The 25,631-nt window shown below is 42.6% G+C and overlaps 1 protein-coding gene across 2 annotated transcripts; it reads left to right on the forward strand.

The window, feature by feature from the left end:
• Position 1: 1 nt before the first annotated feature.
• Positions 2-24,567, forward strand: swt1 (SWT1 RNA endoribonuclease homolog). 2 transcript variants are annotated; one of them, XM_085375645.1, is made up of 17 exons: positions 2-38; positions 422-494; positions 2,498-2,571; positions 2,699-3,356; positions 5,533-5,653; positions 6,193-6,294; positions 6,704-6,895; positions 7,604-7,697; positions 8,140-8,381; positions 8,635-8,783; positions 9,002-9,140; positions 11,363-11,502; positions 11,697-11,827; positions 12,136-12,282; positions 14,873-14,939; positions 15,055-15,122; positions 24,306-24,567. In XM_085375645.1, the coding sequence occupies exons 2-17, from the start codon at positions 426-428 to the stop codon at positions 24,403-24,405; spliced, it is 2,493 nt and encodes an 830-aa protein (XP_085231771.1). In that variant the 5' UTR covers positions 2-38; positions 422-425; the 3' UTR covers positions 24,406-24,567. The 2 variants fall into 2 exon arrangements, with proteins under 2 accessions (XP_085231771.1, XP_085231772.1); XM_085375646.1 differs by having other exon boundaries at positions 31-149.
• The last annotated feature ends 1,064 nt before the right edge of the window (positions 24,568-25,631 follow it).

The following is a 25,631-nucleotide window of genomic DNA, read 5'->3' on the forward strand; positions in this document are numbered from 1 at the left end:
AAGCGCTGCGGATGTTTTGGAAAACAGTCGGCTCTGGGGTAGGGAAACTGAGCTGTGTAGGAATGTGACGTTTGCTCACATTTGACTTACTTTATGTCCCTGAAACAACGAAAGCGACCTCTTCAGACAGTAAGGACGACATGTAGCGTGCACGGCTGCAGTTTGCTGCTGCTTCTTCTTCGTGTACGAGATTTAACGAGCTAACGGTAACATTTAACTTTAGACTGCTGTGAGTTACGAGTTTAACACTCGGCTTAACGCGGCAATATTTTATAGTATTAGGACGCGTTTAAGAGAGTAAAATGCGTCTTTTAGTTTAGTTTCGTTTTATGTCAGGGTGACGTGTTGCTTTAAATCAAGCTTGATTTTTGTGTTTATATTAACCGGAAACGTTATTTCCTCTTTAACATTGCCTTCCCAGGAAAATGCCTAAAAAGGCCAAAAAGAGAAAGCACAAGAAGTCGTCTTCGTCCTCAAGTGAAGAAGACGAGAGGGTAAGGTTACAGCGTTTGTGTACTGTAGTTGACTTTGCTGCTACATGACATGAATACTGTCCAGTCACAACAATGATTTATTGAACACACGCGTGGGAGATGTATACAGTGTCATCCTCTGCATAGATCTCAACTAGGTAGCACACAGCATACTGTTTTTATATATCAGGGTTCAGCCCCTTCATAAGCATATATCCTAACATGCATCAGTTGCACTTAGATACACTTCCTTTATTGACAAGCTTCTGTAAGACTTAAAGAGCTGTCTCAGCTGTCTTACACTTCAGGTGTTTCCCGCTGTGCTGTTCTCTTCATACTCATCTGTGGCACATCCTGAGTACATACTGTACTAACCTTTGCTGAGCAGGCACGTATGCAAGTTACAAGCAGAACGTTTCTTCTAAGGCCCTAAGCTTTGCACGTTCAATAGCTTCTAGGTTAATATGTCACTAATAAAAGCCCTGTTGTATAAAAATATATTTTCCACAATACGTGTGTGTTAGTGAGAGGGATGTAAGAGTGACGCTGGATGAGTTTACATGCCTGGGTTAACCATCCAAATCGAGGGATAACGCACAAGAGAGGTGAAGAGAGAGTGCAGAGAGAGTAAGTTTGAGTAAGAAATAAGATAAATAAAAGTAGTCCAAACTCATTTTGATTTAAAAGCCAAGGAAGCCATAAAAGTGGGTTTTCAAAGGGTTTTGAAAGTGTCCAATGTTGGGGAGGTCCTGATGTGAGGGGCAGTTTGTTCCACAGTTCAGGAGCAGTCACAGCAAAGGCTCGATCTCCTCTGTGCTTTAATCTGGACCTTGGGACAGCTAGGAGCATTTGATCTAACCCTGATGACAGACTGACGCCAGAGTAAAGACTATTACAAAAGTCAAGGCGAGATGAAATGAAGGCATTAAGGAGGGGAGAAAAAATAACTTCACCCAGACTGAGCTCCTGATGGGAGAGCAGTTTGAGAACATGTGTGTGGAGCATGTATTCAACTCGAGAAAGAGAGAGTGCCCTTTCACCTCTTTTTAAGAAAAAGTCAACAATCCTGAAGTCGACGCAGGTGACCTTGAGGAAGTAAGATGATGAGGCAGAGCCGTCTTGTAATCTGGGAGAATTTGTTGTTCCAACTTTGGCCCTGAAGCTTCCAGCTGGTGAGGGGAGGCAGCATGAAGATAGTGGGTGTTTGGGTTTGGTTTAGGGCGACGAAAACTGCATCCCAATTCCCAGTGGCACTAGGACAAGACAGGAGGCGTGGCTGGAGGTGCCAGAGTTAAAGGTTCCTAAGATTTTCATCGGAAGGGATAAGAATTGGAACTTCAACATTATGCACTACATACTGTACATTAATGCCACTGTTTTGCACATGTCTCAACTCTGTATATTTTTATATATTTTATTTATTGTTGACTCTATTTAATTTGTAAAATATGTGTATACACACACACACACACACACACACACACACACACACACACACACACGTAGAAAAACATTTAGTATACACATCCAGAAAAAATTTTTTTTGCATATACTATTATATATTGTACATATATTTATTAGTTTCAGATTTAGCCATTCGTATATTTTGCCTGTTTATGTTATTGTATTTTGCACAACTCTGTTGCTTGTGAAGCTCGCACACAAGAATTTCACTCGCATGTGCTGTACCAATGTACCTGCACATGTGATGTGACAATAAAAGTGATTTGATTTGATTTGATTTGAATTGGGAAGAGTATATCAGAGAAACGGCTCAGGTTGAGCAGTTTGGAGACAAAATTGGTTTCGACATGTGCAGCATAACTAAGCACTATCATGACAAAAACGTTCAGAATAGGAGTGACAGGGCACTGGAATATTACAAAGTTTTCCTAAAAACAAGAAGTCCCTCATGTAAAAAATATCAAGAAAAAATAAAAATTTCTTTTATTGCTTTTATTTCAGCTGTAGTCTGCCTTAATTGTTGCATTTCACAAAATGTTTCATGTTTTTTATGTTATCAGATATCCAGAGGACAATATGCAAGCAACAGTTACAAAACCGCCAAGAGGAAAGAAGTTTTAAAGAGTCAGAAAAGGTTTGATGGAATTTACATAACCATTTATTTATTTCTGCATTTTTTTAACTGGAAATTAATCGTGTTTTTATATTATTAAAAAAAAAAGTTCTTACAGCATCGTTTCTTTTTATTCTTCAAAATCTAGCTGTAAAAAGGACAAGGAAAAATCCGTTTCTTCTTCTGTTAAAGATGACTCCCAAAGCACCCGGCAGATCAAAAAACCTGTCTACAGACTGGCAAAAACACAAGCAACAGAGCAGAAACCCATTAATAAGGACAGACAATATGCAAAATCCAAACCAGACTTTGTGGCATTCCATGGGGATCATTGCTCCAGTAAAGCAAAGAATTATGTTTCAGGGAAAGATAAAACTGTCACTGGAAGCGACATTGTGGAAAGAGGATACTCAAAACTCAGTGCAGGTGCAGTCCCTCAGAGAACAGAAACGAAGTCTAAAGGTGGGTTCGATGAAAAGTCTTCCCAGAGGAGCCAGTCCAAATTAAACAAGCCTCGAGTGGGTCCCAGTTTAGTTTCTGCTGAAGTGAAAGAACCAAGGCAGGATGTGCAGAAGAGGAACTGCAGAACTGAGGACCCACCGAGGACTGGAAATCACAGCAGGTATATCAAGACCAGCAAACCTACCTCCTCCACCTCTGCTATAGAGATGTGTCAAAAGCATGAAAAAAAGGAGTTAAAGCCCCAAAGAAGTTTCTATAAAGATGATGCAAACACGTCTTCTGCCTCCATCTTAAAGAAGTCTTCCACTTCAGCCAAACACAGTGCCTCGGAAAGCAGCTCAAAGGTAAATTTCACATCAGTGTCCCGTGGTAAAGTTCAGTCATCATCAATTCCAAAGCAAATCCTGGCACATTATCGAGAACCATTAGAATGTTTTATTAGGCTCAGATATAAATACACCATCATCTGCATATAGGGCCACTTTGTGGTCTTCTCCACTTATATGAATACCTTTAATACTTTCTCTCTGTCTTAACCATTGTGCAAGTGGCTCTATATATAAGAAGAGGAGCAGACATTACAAATGCTTATCACTACACTGTTGATCTTCCCTGAGATTACTATATGCCTCCCTTCTTAATAGGCCTCAGAAATGTACTCAAATTGTACTTTTTGTGATGTTAATATCACAACTACCCTCATCAGTCCATTTTTAGAAGACGAGTAGTATGCCCTTTTGTAACCCATTCTTTTCAGCTTCTCACGTTCTGATGCTGCACGTTTTATTTTCGATAATATCTTACTTCTTTAACCAGACTTGAGCCCCTTTTACATTAAATGAGACCATCTTGATGTCCTGCATGATCGTATGGTGAAAATGTGCTAAATGCTTTTCTTTAAACTTGTGCATGGACAGTTTCTCTCCCTCAGAAAAAATAATGAACTCAAACATTGAATAAAAACAGAGATTAGGAAAAATACAATAAAAACAAAAATAGTCCTTCCAAGAAGAAACGAGCCTTCTACACCCTAACAAGTTTGTGTCTAACATCCTGACTCAGGATCTAATTTTTGAACATAGTTATATATTTTTAAAAAACTCCACAGTTATTACAAATAGAGAGAGAGAAAAGAGAAGTAAGAAGCCGAGTTAACGACTCTACTAAGTAATGTGACCATAACCATGATGTAATATCAGATTTGTAAAACAATCTGAACTCTTCAGTCGTCAGTATCTCTCCTGAACATCCGAAGCTTCTCTGCAGCGGATGCGTTGGCTTTCTTGCGTATGATCAGGCGTCACTCCGGCTTGGTGACCGTGCGCCAAGCGGACGGCAACTGAATCTCTTCCTGCTGTCGGGTTGCTGTGGGGTTTTCGCGCGGTGATATTCGTTGCGTCTTTTGAAGACCTCATTAGGGTAGTCGTGGTCCGCAAAAATCGTACCCTTCATAGAGCACCTCCTTCTTCTGCCATGCGCTCCAAAGAACATCTTCTTTCGTATGGGAGTACCCAACTTCACAATGGATCGGGGCTTTTCGCGGTCAAAGCGCAATGTGCTGTCTGGTCACTGGGAAAGCCCAGCGTGTTTTTCAATTAATTGTCCAAACATGTAATTATGTCGGCCCTTTCTTAATCTTCACATATTCCATATATCCAAAGGTTGTCTCTGCGCGCTGCTTCTAGGCTAGCTTGACGTCCCGTCTCTTATTTAATGACGATGCCGCCTGTAGCGCCGTCTCAGTCTCTTCATTCGTCCCTCTGCCTCTTCCACTCTAGCATCAACTCCTCTTAACTCACGTTTAATATCCGCCTGTTGTTGGTTGTTGTCTTTTCTGAAGTCGCGTAGCTCTTTCAGGATATTCAGGAGGGTGGGCTCAGCTGTATCCATGCCCTCCGTGGCTAACCTTGGGTCAGGAGAGTAGCTCCAATCCACGTGGCTTTTCTGTTTCCTCATCTGTCGGAGTTGTGACTCTCTTACTTCTTGTGACTACCCCCGTTTCCATATTTAAAAGCAGTCTCCACTATTATAAGAAGATTAGCCTCGTTTAAACCATACAGGGACAAAACAAAACAAAGCCTGTCGTTAAGAACCGGAAGTTCTTAACGATTAATTCTAGCTATGCAACGAACCCAAAGTTGCTCAGATCTTAAACCAAGGTTAAAATTTGATGGCAGGCCTTCTGGGTATGGGCAGCTCCCGCAGACACCTGATACCAACACTGACCAGGTAACATCACTCATTTAATGTTGATCCATGCTCAGTCATCTGGACCTAGCGTCTTCAGTGGGAGTCATCCAAGTGACTTCTTCAGTCTCAGCCGACTGCAGGTTTTCCCAACCTTATCAACAGTACATTTCCACAATAAACCAGCCCACCGAATGAACAATCGTTCAGTGGGCTGGTTTCAGTTCATATTGTCCACATGAACAGAATCAGCCTTTTGGGATCACTCATTTAAAACAGTAAGAAAGAACTGAAGGATAGATGTTTGTTTTTAAATGGATGGCTTTTCCACAGATACAGGTGGTTGAAGAGCTTCATCTTGCCCGCTCTGAGAAGAGATTGGAGGTGAATGTCCTGAAGAGCTACGGGGAACTCACCGCTATGGACATAGATTGTCCCGAAGAAGGACCTGCAGGTACGTAAGCGTCGTCTCTTTCCTAAAGACGTCCCAATTTTGTACACTCATCATGTGTTAAATTTTAAATCACACTTTGAGGAGTTTTTGGTTATTGTTTCAAAATTTCAATTAAGTATGTCAACTTTCAACTCACTAATTCAAACATCTGTAAGTGACAAAACTGAAATAAAAGCCCAAACTTTCAACTTGTGGCAGAAGCAATTTAACACATCTAACCCACTCGTAACTTGATCCATGGTTTGACTTTTTTTAATTAATCCTTGTGTGACACATAAAGATTACGATATAAGCATCTGATTTATATATTTTAACATCTGACTTATGGATTTAGTTATTAATCTAACAAAATGGATAACTGATAAGACAACTGAGATGCTCAGCTCAAGTTAGTCTTAAGTAGTTTCTGAAATCGAGTTTCCACAAAACAATTATGTGGAAAGTAATATTATTTTTTGTGTTATTTTATTTATTGTTTTGATCATTTAAAAATAACCAAGAAATTACTTGATTCAATCCAATGTTTTTTTTCTTCACAGGCAGAAACTCGTCTCAGCAGGACCTAATCCTTGTTCTCGACACAAACATTCTCCTCAGTCACCTGGATTATGTGAAAAAGATCCGCTGTCATGGCCTCGGAGGTGTTTCACGCTATAATTTGCTATTAAAGCAGTAACTAATACTAACGGTGTTTTGTAGAATGATTTATAATATTTCATGTTGTTAAGATTTTTTCAGTCATGAGTTAAATGCTTACGTTATCTTCAAGCAGTGTATTTAGCCTTTTATCTTGAAAATTGTCCCCATAGAACAGCGTATTGCATTTTTGCTTTCCCTAACATAACATAATTTAGTTTTTAGACTCTATGATCACGCATCTGCTCCCAAAGAATGATTTCATTCCAGGATCAATACAGTTGCAAGAGAACTGAAGAGAAAATTTTAATTTTAAAAAACGTTATGATCGCTTCCACATTGTCAGATTGTATTTTTATGGATAAACTAATCAGTACTGTCTGCTTGCTCTGTGTTTACTTCATGTTCTGTTAGGCCTGGGCTTCCCCATTATCGTCATCCCCTGGGTGGTGCTTCAGGAGATGGACTCCCTAAAAATGGGAAGAGGCCTGTCAGGCTCCGTGGCCCACCTGGCGACTCCAGCCATCTCTTACATTTACAAGTGTTTGAAGAGCCGGGAACCTCGGCTGTGGGGCCAATCTATGCAGCAGGCCGCAGAGAGCAGCAGTGTGTGGAAACTTTGTCTCTATTACACATCCATTAGCCCATGTGAGAGCTGCCTGATAGGCTGTTGGGTGAATTGTTGACTTGATAAATAAATAAATGTCACCGTCACCCTCAACAACAGCGAGCACATGAAAACCTTCTATCCATTACAAAGGAACGTAACCGTTCCAATGTTACCAGCATGACAAGCAGATCCCACCTGAGATGTTTTCCACGTGCCACAGTGGAGGAGGTGCCCTAACTTCTTCTTGTTGCATGATGAAACTCCACTTGGAACCTTGTTAACATCCAACCATGCAAAATATGATTTTTTTGCCATTTTTCAAGTGGTCTGAAACTTTTGGTCGGGACTGTATTTTGTCATTGCTTGACTCCTCTGCACAGACACTAGGTGGCACTAATGCTGAACTCTTTCTCAAGAAATTAGTCACCATAATATACATTGTAAATATCTCAAGGGCACATTGTATCCGTGCATTCATTGCTGTGTCGATATTTTGTTACATTTTAAACAAGATCTGACAAAGGAGATGAGGAAGAAATATTTTGGGTTTATTTTGGAGCCTCTACGCCTTCAGTATCTCTTTTAAAACAGGCATGAATTCTCCATCTTGTGTTTTCATTGTTGAGTCCTCCTGGTGTTTAACAGCGTCATGTCTTGTCCTTCTGTCCCTCTCTCTCTTCCTGTCTGTCTCCCCTTGTATGCAGATGGTCTGACTGCTGAGAATAACGATGACAGAGTGCTGCAGTGCTGCCTGCAGTACCAGAGGCTGTACCCAGAGTGTGCTCTCACCTTATGCACGTGAGTTATCCCTCCTCCCCCCCTACAGTAAACTGCTGCTGCTGCAGAGTGTGTCCTCTGCTGATAATGCACATGCATGTGACTGTGAGTGGGTCCAGCCAGATAGTTCCAGTTGGGATGAGAGAAAGAAAGCGAGGGCCAGACAGCTATTGGCAAAGAATAGATGTGCTGAGCACGGGAATGTGAGTTTAGTTTAGCAACTTATTGGCTCCGATTTTATGACACAGCTATTTTGTTTTGTTTTCATCATTTTGACCTATTTCACGGCGCTGTTTCCTGCTGTAGTCATCGATTGTTTTGCTAAATCAAATTAGCGGGCAGACAGCGCTTCAGTGTCGCACAGTGAATTGATAATGAGTGTGGATGTCTGTGAAAATAAATAGTCTTAATGCCTTATCACTGCCCCCTGATTAAAAACATGCTTCTATTCTGTCATCTTCAGCAATGATAAGAATCTGTGCAGTAAAGCCCTCCTGAGTGGGGTGAAGGCACTCTGCAAGACTGACTTGGAGGCAGAGGTTGGGAGATCCAGACATGGCCTTCAGATCACTGGAGGCATTCAGGCTTCTGTGCCACCGAGCAATAACCCTCAGGTCTTATCACCAACGCTGAGCACGAGGTGCCCACCGGTTCAGCCACATGGTCAAAAGAAAGCGGGCTTTTATGTGGGAGTCCTACACAAAGGTGAGCTGGAGGTTAATGTGTTGCTTCATCATCATGCAGTAGTTAATGGCACATACTATCTATGTACTAGGAATCCCCCGCAACACATGCACTTCCTGTTTTCCTTCCCTCCCTTCTTATATTAACTGTACACAAGAAGTACACAGAGTTAGTATTACAGATGTTCATTTCTAGTCATTTACTCGTATGTGCTCTGTATCTACTGCCTAAAATCACTCAAACATATAAAATACTTGTATGTAACTGATCACAGAAAGCAAGCAGCTCAGTGAAGGAGACGAGGAGAGGACACTAAGGGACCTCAGCGGATGCATTTCTGCATTAGAAGACTGTCTGAGGGAGGTGCTGTCTGACGTTTTGCAAGTGGAGATGAAGGCTGCTTATGATGACCTCTGGCTTGAGGTAAAATAAATAAATATGGGGAATTTCACATCACTGACACTAAAAACACAGGTTCATTAGTTAAATGTTAGGTTGTATCAATATGCTGTTATAATATAAGAAGTTACTTTAGATATGGGTACGGTGATTGATGAGCTCCTCATAAGTGACACGTTCATTCTGTAAATAAAACTGTAATGTAAGTAATTGGTTCATGATATCATTCTTTGCATTAACAGATCGTTTATTTAAAGCCACCGTGGACACTTCAGGATGTCTTACAGTGTATAAAAAAGCACTGGATTGCTGTTTTTGGCCACCTCACCCATCGGAGGAAGGAGCAAACTGTTTTAAAGCTCATCAAATTTTTCAACTCCGGTAAGCACAAATATAGGTGAAAATATACTCTTATATACTCAGTGGTTACGAATAGTGAGTCTGTTATTAGCCTTATTTTGGAGTCTTGTGTGGTGATTTGAAGATTTAACAGGCAGCATTGTTGTGAAGGACATCACGTCTGTTTCTTGGATCTCGCAGGCTTGATAGAATCAGACATTCTAGATGAAAACATGATGACGACAGTTTCCTAGGAGCTTGTGTCCATATTCCCCTGAGAGTAAACAGCAGAATTTAATGTGTATAAAGGCAAATACTATATAATTATTGTAGCTCTGTAGTCATTTCAATGTTATAAACTGAAGCTTCTGATAGTCAGTTTGCCATATAAGCAATGTTTGAAACTGACGAGCTGATTATTAGCTCATCAGTTATGCAAAAAGTTACATTGTTAGGCGATGAAATGTCCAATTTCCGATACTCTGCATTATTTGTATAGAAAACGGTGCTTTCCCTGCACCTTGGCAGAGAGCGGTGGTGAAATACTGAGTCATCCCTCGAATGTAAGCCGTCCACCGTGGGGGTGTGATGTTGTCCGCCCTGCACTGTGCTAGAACCCTAAAGAACTGCGTGCAGAATCAGGTCATTTGCTAAAGTAGGAGACGGAAATGTGGGTCAGAAAGATGCTGAGTCGCCCACTGCAGCACTTCTGGGTCTTACTGCTGGATCCCCTTTGTGTATTCTCACAGTGCTGAATGTGTGTGTGTGTCTGTGTGTGTGTGTCTGTGTGTCTCTGTTTCTCATGCTCTGTGTCCACCTGTGTTTAGCTGCCCAATAATTTTTAATCCAGGCAAGAATGTTAATAGATTAAACAGTGTGGTTTTGTCCTTGCTGTGTGTTTTTGTGCGTGTTTGTGTATCCTTGGTTCACATGCTTGATTTCTTGGTACCACGCAGCCTGGCTCTGTGCCAGGAAGCTGAGAGAAGGGCGAGCAGAAGGAGGAAGTGAAGGCTGGATGGACTGTATCTGAGGCTAAGAACAAATCTGGGAGTGGAAAAGTACTGCATGTGATTTTCTGGTATCCCCTAAGAAGGCTGTGTGTGTGTGTGTGTGTGTGTGTGTGTGTGTGTGTGTGTGTGTGTGTGTGTGTGTGTGTGTGTGTGTGTGTGTGTGTGTGTGTGTGTGTGTGTGTGTGTGTGTGTGTGTGTGTGTGTGTGTGTGAGAGAGCGTGTATTCATATCTTTGTGGAAGTTTAGTATACTTGGGGGGACCAACAGCTGTTATGGAGACCAAAATCCTGGTCCCCAAAATGTGGTTTTAGTGTCAGGGTTACAATTGGGTTGTGGTCAGGTTTAGGGAAAGCATTATGGTGATTAGATGTTTGTTTTTTAAAAACAGCTGTGTTTGTGAGGACAGACTGTCTTCATACACATCTGTAAGGTAACAATATTCTCACTGTTAGGGCTACAGCTGGAAATGGAAGGATAAGCGTCCTGATAGATGTGTAGCTGTTGCTGTAAAGAATTTACTTTGTTTGTTTCCTTTGCTGTCCATACACAAATGCCAAGTTAGGTAAAGGATTTTTAAAAGAACAAGATAAATAAAGATAAAAAATAATGGAAGATAAATAAATGAGTACAAAATAAGTCAGGGAAGACAAGTGTGGAGATGTTGATGTAGATGGATGTACACGGAGCTTAATGTGCAAAGTGTCTGACATGCAAATTGCAGTTGAGGTAGGTCAGCTGTTCAGGAGTCTGACAGCAGGGGGGAAGAAGGAGCTGTTGAGTCCGGACGTTCTGGGTTTCACACTCCTAAACCTTCGTCTGGAGGGCAGAAGTGTGAACAGTCCGTGTTGGGGGTGTGTGGGGTCTTTGAGGATGGAGGCGACGCTCTGCTCTGCAGAGAGGGCAGCGGAGTCTCTGACTCTGACCTTCATATTTATAGAAAATAATGTGTTTATTGTGTAAAATGTTGACGTGCTGTAAACCTTCTTCTATGTGTGGATGTATGTTTTCTTGCACAGTATGTGCACATGCAAGCTCCCTGTCAGTCTGCGCGTCTATAGGTTTCCACCTGACTATAACAGGAACACAGCAGCTCTGCAGCAGAGCTCACTTTCATAATAGTTCAGTTTTTGTTACGTGACGTAAAACAGAGTTCATTTAGCTTCATTCATTTAGCACATTTTAGTTAGGTGAGATTAACCTTTATGTGCAGTCAGCTGATGGGCAGACTGCATGCATGCGTGCGTGTTTTCTCAGGTGAAACGGTGGAGCGTGAAGCCATCTCAGAGGTCGTTCAAGATGCCAAAGAGCTTGTGAACGCTTTTTCGAGAAGTTCAAAGCGCGTTCCACGAGCAGTCGCTGTACTGGACGACATTTTGAACAAGCTACGACCTCAGGTCAGCTCGAGCGCATTTGAAGACTTAATGGGTTTTTGTGTATGTTGTATCGTGGTTGTGTCTGTTTGTGTCACGTATATTGTAAGGGAAGTATTTTTAAAGTCTGATAACGAGCTAAGCATTACCCATTTTCTTATTAAACATAGCAATTTGAGTTTTTTTGTTTGAAACGTATTTTTCGTATTGTTTCTCAGCCAAATCCTCCTACGGGGGGAGAATCTCCCGCCTGCGACGTTGTCATGAATGACGATGACGATAACGGAGACTCTCACCAGGAAGTGTGGGCCGTCTTTGAGAGGATCTGGTCTCACGTGTGTCAACTAAGGTGGGCATGTTTGTTATTGGAGTGTTGGGATTATACTGCAGGTGCCATATTAGGATTACTTACTAGCACATATGCTTGGATTTATTTAAATAACTATGTCACCATCAGTTCAGAAGTTAGCGTATTCTGCAGCAGCACCGTACTATGATGATAGTGTGAGAGCCAAGTGGTTCCAATTGTGGAGGAATTACAAAAAGTGTGATTTTGCCAGGACAAAAACACACTTTGGAGTTTATTTTGAAGTGTGTCTTGTTTTTCTTTCCGTTCTGCCGACCCCCTGAAATCTTTTGCTTTCTGTTTTGTTTTAGCTTGGAGGTGTTCAAAGCTCTGGGCTTTGACCCTCACACCAGGCAGTGCCTTCAGCCAGAGGGAGCTGCTCCACCACCACAGGATGCCTTGGCCTGCTTGCACAAACTGTCCTCCATGGTCTCGCAGCTGCTCCAAGCTTTCAGCAGGTATGTCACGTCAGTTAAAAAAATACCGCTGGAGGCCCCTTCCTGTTGCTTCTTTAGATTTTAGGTGTGTGCGTCACAGTCACCGTTTCACAAATCTTACAGGTACATCTGGATCCGTGTCTTTCGGTAACCTCCACAGAGGAGTGTGATCTTGCTTAACCTGTCACGCTTTCCTCATGTTTTCACAGGTGTGTCTCACCTTTGCCTCAACAAGTAGCTTTTCGAAGAAGTCCTTTAAACGGCCACCCCTCTCCTTCCTGTGCGCATGTGTTTTATGCTGTCATTGCTCTCGGGCTTCATTCGGCACCGTAGCGCAGGCTGTAATCTCCGTGACCTTGTAGCTTTGCCTTATCGCCTTTCCCATGACGCAGCAGCCTGTGCTTCAGTGTAGCGGGAAGTTTCTGGTACGAACTCTAAGAAAAATGTCTAGAATGCACTTCTTGTGCCTGCATTGTCAGCGTGTGGTATGTTCACATGTAAGAAGCGTGTTCTTATCGCACTGGGAACGACCCGAGTCAGTCTTTAGTTTGTTCTCACGTTTACATAACACGAATCATCACAGTCGTCTGCAGCGATGCGGCTGCAGTCACGTGCTTTTAATTTGTTTTCCATTCACTCGGTTCCACTCGGAAAATTCAACAACAGCGCTTTTTCACGGAAGACATTTCACGCTGTGCAGTAGGAAGAGCTTGTGGACATAACAAAGTTAAGAATCGCCGATTTCCATTTGACCGCTTCCGTTTCCCAGAGTTGTGACTCGTAGCTCGGTGTCAACCTCGTTAATCCCACCTCGCTTCTGTGCGTGGGACACAAAAAGTGACAATTATTTGTTATCTATTTCCCGGACAGCATTCAGTGTGACATTTGGGTCTCTTTGAGGGAAGGTAACAATAAACCGCTGCCATCCAAAGGTCGAGGTGTCTCCTGATGTTCAGCCTGGTGTCAGATACAAAAACAGTGTAGAAAAGCTTTTGCTCTGGTAGTGACGCGGTGTTTGTGGTGACATAAAACAATCTGCTGTTTTAAAGTATATGAAACTTCTCACAGTGCGATATCCTGAAAGCCCCTCAAACCATTTAACCCTCCGAGCTCGTCTGTTTTTATTGTTTTTGAATGGTGGGACTTTGTTACCAGATATTACATCACGTCTAATATATGATCTGGTGAAGCTGCAGATAACATTGTACAAAAGCCTCCTGACACGTTGTGCCACAGCGGCGTCCTTTTCGAACACTCCGATAATCCTGCTTTCTCTCGAGTTTGCAGCTGCGGCGTCCGTGCGTACCCGTGGGCGTGTGCGAGGCTAATAAGAGCCACTTTAAATAGATAGTAAAGTAAACACACAGTGAATTCATCAGATGGGATACTGTCTGTAAACATCTAAGAAGGACATACCAGAATATGCATAATGGCCGAATAACACGAGTGCTTTCAGTCCAGAGAAAAGCTGGAAACAAAAATGGGAACTTCTGTCACACTGAGTGATATTGCTGTGAATGCATTTCCACATTAGTGTGAAGCATGTCGAGTCAGGTCACGATTAAACAATCTTAAACTTGATGTCTGCCAGCATGACAAATATTATAAATATGAATCACTGCAGGATTTGCATTCCTGTGGATTATTATTAGCAGGAATCTGCGTGTTTGTGTGTAAATCTGCGCCAGTCCGTACGCATGCATGTGTGTATTGGGCTGCACGAACATGGTTGCCTAGGAGACAGCCGGGCTCATTTTCATGTGTTTGAGCAGAGCTATGAGTCATTCCATGCACGCTATCGCGCCGTCTTCCTCTTTTTCATTTTTCTCATTCTGCATACACTAGATATGGATAATTTAGGACACTGTCATTTCCTATCATTTTCTCCTATTTCCTATCCTTCCACCCTCGTTGCTCTGCTGCCGTTCCTTGCTGTCTTCTTGTTTCTCGCTCTGCATTATCCCCGTGTGCGTCAGAGTAATGCACTTAATGACAGTGCGGGTTTGCATTTTATGCAGATGCACGGTTGTGGATGAATGCGCGGATAATACATGGAACTGCAAACTCATTTTGTCTGGCACAGTTTTAATCTGAGCAAATTCGTGCAATCGCAGAAGAACATTACACACCGGTTAAAACCATCCTCCAAATATTTGGTGGTCGTCTCCCTTTGGCCATAAAATCAGTTCAAACCTGTCAGAGACGAGCGCTGGGCCTTTGGGTTGCGCACACAGTGTTTCTGGGGGGCTTTTTGTGATGGTTCATGAACCCGAGCGTTTGTTTTTCCTTTTGATATTTAGCCTTTATTCAGATATTACTTTGTTGAAATCATGTAACGCGCTGTACAGGTCCAGGGACTCACTGCTGTGTGTGCTTTATAGGCTGCCGTCGTGAAATAGGGGTGTGTGCTGTGGTTTCCTTTCACAGCCATGTGAACGCATGGACGGTTAACTCGTGACACTAAATTGTGACAGCGCTGCTGCCTCTGTGTTAGAGGACAGACTCCAGGGCCCCAACCCTGAGCTGGCTAATCAAAACTGAAACGTATCGATCCCAGTGGGACTTTCTTGTAACAGAGATCAGTTCTAACATTGTGTTTTTCTGTTTTCAGTGTCTTGTTATCAGCTCCCGGCTTAGAAGAAGTCCAGACACTGCTCAGCATCATCAACTCCAACAATGTCAGTGGCATATGACAATTATTGGTACACAATTAGATGCACTGGACTTTGCCATGCTAAGCGCTTCTTAATGTGCTGTTTTCTTTTAGCTCAGATAAACTGCTTTCTGTTTCAGATAGTAACTGAGAATTCCAGGTTAACCGCCAAAAGCCTGCTCGACTGTTTTTCACAGCCGGACTACAGGTAGGGAATATTCATCTACATAACATAACTGTATTTTTATTGTTAAATGTAAATGGCTGCTTTGGAGCTTGGTAAAAGCGTGACGTGGCTGCGCACATACTCAGTGATGCGTGCCATTAGCTATAACTTTCTTCTTACCAGGTATTGTATTCAAGCATGTTCTCGAAATTCTTGCGCTCTTTGTTGCAGCGTGTCCAGGCGAGTAGCTGTTACAATGACTGTGTCATGCCAACATTTCCAAACAGTCGTGCAACTCATTGTTAATATATTTCCTTGGGGAAAAATCTGTTAGCCATACCTTAGCAACCACTAAGCTGCTAGCTTATCGGTGCAGTTAGCGTGTCCTTGTCAGTTGCAGAGCCATAACTACACGCGTCTCACAGGGTGAAGCCTTAACAGGAGATCAGTGTTTAGTAACCCGGCGGCTTCATTTGAATCTTGGAGATGTAGCAGTGCTCCTGTGCAGTCTCATAGAGTAAAAGAAGGGTCACGAGTGAATTGAGTTTTGTGTCACCTCATTAAGCTGCCTTTGGATTCAAGAGCTTATTTTAACCTGAGCTCTATCTCACTGTTATCTGTTGAGATGTAAATTTGAAGTAGGTCGGACTTTCAAGGAGCCTGATGAAGTGCTGAGCAAAGGGCTAAGTTCAGGACTACGCACAGAGCAACCTCTGCCCTCCTTTTATATCGTGTAACGTGACACATGAGCTTTACATTTACGCTTTCTCTGAGATTATCTCATCAATCTTAAATGCCCATCATAAACTGTTATAAAGGGAACATATTATAGGATATAAATGTCATCATTACGTCACAGATTTTGGACCGTTTTTGTCTGCTTGTAACCTTCAACGTGGTTGAGAGTGTTTAAGCTGTGAGGTGTCTTATACACACGTACATTATTTTATCACTATGTCAGATGGATTTATTCAACTTCTGCTTGTATTTTTAAAGTTTTAATAAACAGACTTTAATCTTACGTGAAAACTCAGCCACAGAAACAAGCAGAATCACTACACCCGTCAGTCCATTGTGATGTCAGCTACCATGGAAACAAGCCACAGTTTTACGTATTCAACCGTCAGTTATTTGTTTAACACTGCTGCCTGACTCTCAAAAGGTTTCTCAGATCGTGACATCACTCCAGCCGTCACTGTTATTAGGATTGGTTTTGTTTGTCTTCAGTCTATTGAACATTTATGGATCAGGGGAGGGCCGGTGTCCTGCAGGATCTCACCCTGGGTCAGCACACCTGAATGAGATGATTAGTTCATTAACAGGCCTCTAGAGAACTGCAAGACATGGGGGGGTCATTTAGCCATTTAAATCAGCTGTGTTGGATCAAGGACACGTCTAAAAGCTGCAGGACACCGGCACCGAGTCCTGGAGTTCCCCACCCCTCATATAGATAATAATAATAATAATAACAGGGCTCTAGACTAACTTTTTGCCATGGGCGTACCGGTACGCCTAACTTTAAAAAGTTAGGCGTACCGGCACAAAAGTTAGGCGCACACAAATGTTATAATAATTGATATAATATAATGTGTTTTTCTGGATACACTGTGCTTTTTCAGCATTCAAAGATTGATGACACCGTGTCAGAGCACTGGCTATGAATTTCAGACGGATCAGGCCTTAACTTAACAGAAAAGTTAGCAATAGTTCTTTTCCTATTACAGCTACATCCACTTCTGTCGTGCCTAGGCTGCTCACTAGGGCTGGGTATCATCACTGATTTCTATAATCCATTCGATTCCGGTTTTCAAAGTCCCGATTCGATTCAACTTAGCCTCAGACAGTCAGAAATATTATAATTCTGATCATTTATCAGCACTGACTTCTTCAGAATTGTGAACATCACAGCAGATGCCTTTGTGTGAAAGTAACTAAGAATAAAACACAGAAAAACATGAAGGAGATTTTCCTGGTCTGGCTTTTTATAGCAGATAACCTTAAAAACATTCTACAATGTTCTGCATATAAAGTTTAAATTTCTTCAGTATTGAACAACAGAAAAAATAGGCTTTCTTGTCCGAGGTCATTTAAGTGAAAAAGAAAAAGACAGCAGCCACAGCGCTGTAAACAACGGTAGACTGGTGGGTAATAAGCGAATGAATAATACAGAAAACAGATTGGAGACGAGAAACTGTTCTTGAAGTACAGAGAGAGAGAGAGAGAGAGAGCTAGCTGTGCATGAAGTGTGATTTTAATAGTCGTGGAAGCAAAACAGCAAAATTCATGACGACATTGATCAAATGTGAAGCGCAGTTTGCTGCTTCTTTTGCTGCTGGCTCGGTGGATTTTGGTTGGAGAGAGACAAAACCTGCAGCTCAGAATCAGCGCAAAAAGACGTAAACACAGCGCGGACCGGACGCATCAGGATCGCTGAGCTCCGACAGCGTGTCCGTCTGCGGGCCGGCGGGTGAGAAAGCCGAGAAAGACAAAGTTGATTCTGATGCGTCGGGTCTGTGTTTACGTCTTTGCGTGGAGTCCGTGTACCTGCTCTCATCTGCTGTTTGGTTGTTGTTGAAATGGTTTTGTGAGCTTTAATCTGAGAATCTGGCGTTTCTGGCAAAACACAGTAATATTTAAAAGTCGATTCAGGATTTAATGAATTGATATCGCTTTATTCAAGCTACTCACCTCCCACTTCCACCTGCACTTTCAACTGGACCACGGCCAATCAGAGAGGTCCCGCCCCTTACTATCTCTGATTGGTTTAGTCCACGATAGGGGCAAAATGTGTGTCTGTTGTTGACCACAGGGAAGGTTGCAGATTTTTTTTTTTTTTTTTTTTTTGCTACCCGAACATTTGGTCACACAGGTGCAACCAAATATTTTTTTTTTTAGTAGCACCACTGAAAAATTTGGTCGCATTTGCGACCAAATTGGTCGCACTCTAGAGCCCTGAATAATAATAATAATAATAACTTTATTTATAAAGCACTTTCAAACAGTGCTGTACAACTATTTGAAACTACAGAGATAAATAAAATAAAAGCGATACACGGCAATACAAGTAAAAAACAGTAAAAATTTAAAAACTAAAAGCCATAGAATTAAGACGTAAGATAGGGTGAACAAATGTGTCTTCAACTTAGTTTTAAAAACCTCCACACAGCATGCCTGCCTAATATCTTGAGGGAGGTTGTTCCATAGAAACGGGCATGAAAAGAAAAAGCACGCTCTCAGATTTTCTGGCTCTAGGAACCTTTAGAAGGCCAGAGTCCTGAGATCGGAGAGCGAGAGAGGGAGAACATTATATATAATATATACATTAGGTGAATGTGCAGTAGTAGCATGTATGCAGCAAGCAGGTGATTTCTGTACATCATCTGGATGGCTTGGGGATAGAAGCTCCTCTTGAGTCTCTCTGTCCTTGCCCGGAAGATGCGGAACCTTCTACCAGATTGCAGAAGTTGGAACAGTTTGTTGCCTGGATGGGACGGGTCCTTCAGTATCTGCTCTAGTCCAGCATCTCCTGGTGTAGGTGTCCTGAAGCGGGGGGAGAGCAATCCTGCAGCAGCGTTCTGCTGTACGGATCACTCTCTGGAGAGCTTTTTGGTCCTTCACACAGCTGTTCCCAAACCACGATGTGATGTTCTGTGTGAGGATGCTCTCCACAGCGCCTGTATAGAAGATCCTGAGGATCTCTGGAGAGACCCTGAACTTCCTCAGTTGTCGTAGGTGATACAGGCGCTGCCTAGCCTTTTTGGTCTGGACCTGAATGTGGGCAGCCCATGTCAGGTCTGAGGAGATGTGGACACCGAGCTACTTGAAGGATTCGTCTGATTCTGGCTATGTTCCTCAATCTTTGTTATCTCTTTTACACGAGACTCAATTTATGACACTATCATCAATTTTCAAGATGAGATTTTGGGACAAGTGCTGAAATTTTTGAGGCCGAGATGACTCGAGGTTTTTTTGATGTTTGGTTTTTTTGCCGTCAGAATTGTTGTCTGAAGGCCAACAAGGAGACCCAATGGATTTACTTTACCAAGTGGATCATCACGGCCTTACTGTATTGATCCATTTGATCGACCTTTGTTGTTATTATTTATTTTATTTTATTTTCAGTTGTTACAGACGGGACAGACATGACTGAGGGATAGGAAAGGGAGAAAGAAAGATGAAGGAACAGAAAAACAGAGGGGAAGTGGGACAGTGAGAAAGGAAACTTAAAAAAAAGAAAAAAAAACTCCTGGATCACCTGTTGAGAGAGAAAAATGGCTCGTTTTGTGATCTTGCTTATTGTGTCATCAGAGCTGAGAGCATTATCAGATGACTTTCCTGTATTTCAGTGACTTTCTTGCCTGGAATAATCATGTGAAGTCAGATGTTTTATTTAGTGTTTAAAGGCAGCTTGTGCCGTGTCACTTCCCAGAAGAGCTCTGCAGGCACTTGGCAGTCGCATCGTTCTGGCTTTTGTTGCCACAGATCGTCACTGACAGGCTCTTTGTTTTGATCCTAAATGTTTTATTTGTTACATTCGCCGTGAACCAATCTAGGACTTCACTTAGCGAGCGCAGTGTTAAATATTTGATTTCTTTGTTGAGTGCAGTGGTATTATGTCACGAGTTATATAAGGCCTTGGGAGGCGCTGGTTTCAGCTGATAAGATTTTACTGTGTCAGGTTAAATAAAACGTGTTCTGTGTTGCTTATCGTTCTCGATAACATACTTTTTATAACACTATAAAACACATTTAAAAATAATCAGTGATAGGTCTGTTACTCTGCACTGGCACAGAAGCACCAGGAATAAGGGTACTGCTTTCTGTTATGTGATATAGGAATGCCATTGTGTGTTTAGTAAGAAAGGATATTGTGCAAATCGAGCACAGAGCTTGTGGGCAGTCACATGTGCTTCTGAAAGACATCTAGATTTTGAACAAAGAGGCAAATGTTTGGCAGATTTTGAGCTGCTGGTAGCGTGGGAGGATGCAATTGAGGAAGCATTTGAGTGCTAGTTGACCGATGCAGCTGTCTCAGGGCCTTAACACAAACCAGTGACGCACTCTGGGGCCTGATCAACCCTGGCAGGGCCTCCTTGGATGAGGGTGTCTGGCGATAATGGCCGAAACACCCGATGAATCCAAGGTCCGCTACTGACGATGTGTCCCACATTTTAATATGATAATCTAGATCAGATCTCTAATCCCTAAAGCTAACCAAGGAAGGTAAAAATGGCAGATTATTTTGGGTGAAAGACCGAAACACCCTGTGAAGTTGAGGCACACGACGATGTGTCTCGCTGGTAACGTTTCTGGGCTGCATTTCCTCATAACAGCAATACCTGAAGACCTTCTCCAATTATCAGGGATTGTAACTTCCAGTCCTGTTACTGAATGAATGTGATGTCCTGCGACTCAGCTCAGTTTGCCTTCTGTTGAAATCCACTCAGCTCCAAGAAATATTCAAATCCACACAGCCCTGCTTCTGCTCTTGTTTGAAAACATCTGTTTTGTTTTCATGGAGTCATCGGTCTGATGATGACACCACACCTGGATTATTTTTCACTCGCAGACGTGCCGTCAGGTTGATGCCCGATGGCTTTTAGTGCAGAGCAGCGTGGCTGTTGGTTACCGCAACTGATAATCGAATGACTCTGTTATCACAGAGTGCTTGTTCACGCATTAGCCACGTCCATGTTTAACTTTCATATCGTTTCTGGCATAATACGCTGACTCACTCGACAGATTTAGCGGTGGCTCCTTCTGGCGTCGTCTCATGTCATGAAATTTACACATTAGTTTTATGTAACTCGGTCACACGGAGCATCCAGAGGGAAACGCCGCTCTGCCGTTTCGTAAGCCTGTGGGGAACAGCACATCGTTCAGCACAAGAAAGCCTCGGGCGTTCCATTAGTTAACTTTCTGTTCATTATACTCGAGTGCTGCTGTGTGTCTGATAAGGCAGATCGGTCTCCTTCAGTAATAGAAGCTTTTATTTCGCCCTCTCGTGCCTGATGTTAGTGAAATATGAATCTTTGTTTTCATGTCTTGCATTAATTTGAACGCACCGCCTTCGCTTGCTCTTTATGTTCATCGGACACTTTAAAAAATCTTCTTATTGATCAGTAATTAGAATTCTTTGTCCGCATCACAGTGACAAAGAAAGATTTCTCTGTGCTTGTTGGCAGGACCGGTGAGGGGAAAAGGGAAACATGGATATAAATGCAACCATTTTCGTCTTTATTGTTACTGTTGTGATGCTTTTTGCTCAGATGCAAGATCCTAAATGTTCTTAGCGCCATCAGAGGGGATGGAATACAATCGGAGGCTTTCTGCTCCTGCTAATCACATGATGCTCTGCTTTAGAACATCACATCATCACGTGGTCCTATTTTCAGTTGAGTGCAAATCATTAGTGTCTCCCGGGGACATGCATTAACTACCTGTCAAACACATGTAGGCTGTTATGTAACACAGCAGCCCTTCCCTGTGTACACACTGTGTCGCAGTAGTTTGTCAGTGGAAACACTTTGAGGGAAGCTTGTCTGTCCATGGCGCGCTCTGGAATGCAAAACCAGCCCAGTTGCCACCAATCAGCACATCCTGGGAGCAGCCTGTACCCATTTCCACAGGCTCCAAAAACACACAGCTGCACCCTGGGGTGAGGGACGGGAAGTGGATGGATAGCAGTCAGCAGATTCCTCTCCTTCCTGCAGTTGCACAATCATCTAGTGAAAACAAAGAAAAAAGGCCAACGAGCAACAAGCTCCCTCAGCGTCTCTGCTGCTAAGCAGCTGTTGCCAAGATTTCAGCAGCCAGTTTGCATGTCTGTGCATGCCGAACCCTCGTTATGTGCGTTTGCAACTGCCTGGATGTGCTGTACTGTAGCAGTGTTACCAAAAAAAATTAGCTCAGCTGAGGGAAATGTGCTTAAATAGCTGCCAGTGAAATCCAGAGCTTCTGGAAGCTGCCGTGTACACAGAAGCAGGATTGTCTGTTGTGAGTGGCGAGTGCGATCAGCACATCCAAAGTTCAGTGATCAAACTGTTAGCGTAGAAAAGTCTGGATTCATCCACACGGTGCCATGTTCGGTTTCATTTTCAGGCATCAATTCAAGACGACGAGTTGATTATTTCTAACTTCAACTTTCACAGTTTCAAAATTACAAATAGGAAAAAGAGCCTTAAGCAAACGTTGGGGCACCTCGTGGTGTGTGCACGGCACCACTCTGTTAGGTGACTGTCAGCTTTTAAAGGTTTTGAGTGCCTTCGGGTTATTTAGGGGTTTTTTGGGGGGTGGAGGGCTGCAGTGCAAAGACTGAAACTAACCCACTGAAGGAGCAATGTGAATGGTACTCATGGCCATTGATCAGTGGTCTTTGATCAATGGTTGCTGATCAATGATCATGACAATTTGCATATTAATAATCAAGGAACTGACCTCAGAGCCCATTGTTCATTCAGTGGTGCTGGTGTCAGTCAGTGTGCAAATGTCCTGTTTATAAGGTTGGAAACCTGCAGTCAGCTGAGACTGAAGACGTCACCTGATGATGATGAAACGTTCTGCTGGTGGACGGCGAGGACGTGTCTAAACCTTTAGCTTTTGTTTCTAGAGACAACACCTTGTGAATTATCAGGTTTGGTAGGATCATCCGTAGTGTTGTGATCAGAAGTGTTTAACTGTCGTTGTTTACCTACAAACCATTCTTCATCTCACCACTGAAATGTTCCCTGTGCCACTTGCTGCAACGTCTTTACTCAGGGCCCTTAGAGACTCCTGTTGTTTAGTTCATCAGTCCACAGGCTTGTTTCGATGCTCATTTGCAGACTTTTATGGGGAGGTCACAGGAACAGACTTTTCCCAATGACTCTTCCATGAAGGTCATATTTATGCCGCAGATAAGAACGGTGCAGCGCCATGCCCGACTGTGCTTCCAGGTCTTTTTAAGTGAAACAGGTTTTCCTTTCTTGCTGTCCTGTGAGCAGTTTTCTTGAAAAGTGCTGCGATCTTCCAGATCTCAACTTGACCTCCATTCCCATTGACACGATCAGGCTTAAAACATTTCATTAGCCACAGGCTTTTTGGAGATTAGATCGTTGTCCGCTCTCAACTCCTTGTCGCACACTAAGAGACATTTCTGGAGCGGGGTTCTCAGGGTTTTATGTTTAAGTTGTTTGTTGCTGGTTTTTAGTTTGTTTTTTTTGTCTTTTTGAGAGCTGACGCAGTCTCTAAGGGGATGGGTTTAGGGGATAACAGGAGGAGGGAAGCTGCAGAGAGGCATTGAAGACTGCAACTCTGCTTTCTACTCCCAGCTCTGGATAGTCACATTTTGGGGGTTTTAATAAATTTGGCCAGATTTCTAGAAATGAGAGCTGCTCCATCCAGAGTGGGATGGATGGCATCTCTCCTGAGAGAAAAAGTGTCACACACAAGGTTCCTTTTGTAAAGCTTAGCCCATCTTAAACACTGTGTACTGGTGGAGAGTGCATTCCTGTGACCAAAGTGCCGTACGTTTGACACCTTTCTGTTGAAATGTTCAATTCAATTTTATTTATACAGGCGCTTTATATTGTAAGGTCGACCCTACAATAATACATACAGAAAAAAAACCATCAATCATATCACCCCTATGAGCAAGCACTTTGGCGACAGTGGGAAGGAAAAACTCCCTTTTAACAGGAAGAAACCTCCGGCAGAACCAGGCTCAGGGAGGGGCGGGGCCATCTGCTGTGATTGGTTGGTGTGAGAGAAGAAAGACATGCTGTGGAAGAGATACAGAGGTTAATAACAAGTATGATTCAGTGCAGAGAGGTCTGTTGACACATAGTGAGTGAAGAAGAAACACCCAGTGCATCATGGGACTCCCCCAGTAGCCTACACCTGTTGCAGCATAACTAAGGGAGGATTCAGGGTCACCTGATCCTGGTGGATGTTCTGCACATCCTCCAGTTTCACAACACTGAACGCTTATCTTATAACTCAAAATTCACTCATCGATCTGTTTTCCATCCCAGCCTTTCAGTCTCCGTGTACTTTGTGTAAAAGCCGAACGACAGGAAAGTGTAGTTGAAGGGTTAATATCTGCCTCTGGATTATAAAGTGAACAAGTCCGCTTTAGTGGCTCTATTAGTGGATCTAATTAAACCATACAGGCAAAGCTGTGTGAGAGAGGTGGATGCCACTCCCTTCTCTGTACTCATGTCTTTCTCTGTTTTCTCGTATTCCCAGGGAGAAGCTCAGGGTGGGAGGGACCAAGTTAATGGAGCTTCAAGAGGCCTTGGAACACTGTGTTCAAGCTGCAGGTCAATACACGACGTTCCCCACGTAGCACCGTCAGGAACGTTGCTCATCAACCAAACTGATTCCTCGACGTGACAGATTCTTAACTTGAACTCAAAGCTGTCGAGTTAAAGGCGCATCTGCTCGTGCTGTGCCCGTTTCTGCCTTTGTTCTCCATCCATAAAGCTCATGTTACAGAGATAACGCTGTTTTCCGAAGGTTTGTTTAATGCTGTAACAGCTGGTTTGTATAATTCAGCAAGTACAGATTTCATTATTCTCTAATAGCTTTGCACTTGTGTCCTGAATGAGTTTTGGTGAGTTAAGGTGAAATTTAGTTTATAAATATTTAAATCTATTTTAAAAAAGCATATTATTTTGTTTAGAGTGATTAGTTAAATGACAAAACATTTTTACTTGAAATATTTTTTTAATAAAAATAAAACATGTACCATTTGTTATTTAAAGGCCTGCATTTATTTAGGTTTGTTTTTAAATCATTTCTGATTACCTGACAGCTTCTTACAGAGCTTAATCTGTTGACGTTGTTTAACTCACATCGATGTCGCTCTCATTCAGTATGAAGCTGACGCCTGAACATAATTCTTTAATGTAGATCAGGACAAAAACCCTTTCATGATAAACCAGCAGGTCAGTGAACAGAAAAGGACCGTTTTCACCACGAGGCTCAGGTTACATCCATAAAACACTATTTTTCTTATGAATGCTGAGATTGTTCAGTGCATTTTTTTAAGAGCCCATTTTGACATCTAAACTTATTGTTGGCTAAATTGTCAACTTTTTTTTTTTACTGTTGCTTGGTTTTGAATCACTAAAGAGACGCGTCACGTTTTCTTTCCCGAGGTAGCGTTCGCATGTGCAGAGCGCTGCTGTGATCGTCAGCCCGAGCGTGGTCATGCGTGTGTGTGAAGGGTGACTAAGGGGATTATATGCCTGTGATGCCAGCAGACAGGCTTAGAATACACCTGCTGGTAGTGTGACACAAGCAGAGGCTGAAGCATCAGACACCATGCAGGGAGAGGTGGAAGATGGTGAAAGGACAGGTAATGAGGACCCCAACTTCCTGTCTCAGCTTAGTCATTTAGAAAAATGTACAGAGCCTTTCTTTTAAACTTGTAGCTGTCGAGGGACCTCGCTGTGACGTTGTAATTAGAAAATGACTGGAAGAAAAACTATCAAAGTTATAATTGTAAATGATCAGGTAAGAGTTTAAAATGCTTCAACACATGTCGATGCTCTCAGCTCTTTAGTCATG

This window comes from Diplotaxodon limnothrissa, linkage group LG17 (assembly GCF_057381915.1).
Source record: "Diplotaxodon limnothrissa isolate DT_005_m linkage group LG17, D_limnothrissa_male_GT1.1, whole genome shotgun sequence".
NCBI classification, from domain to species: domain Eukaryota; kingdom Metazoa; phylum Chordata; class Actinopteri; order Cichliformes; family Cichlidae; genus Diplotaxodon; species Diplotaxodon limnothrissa.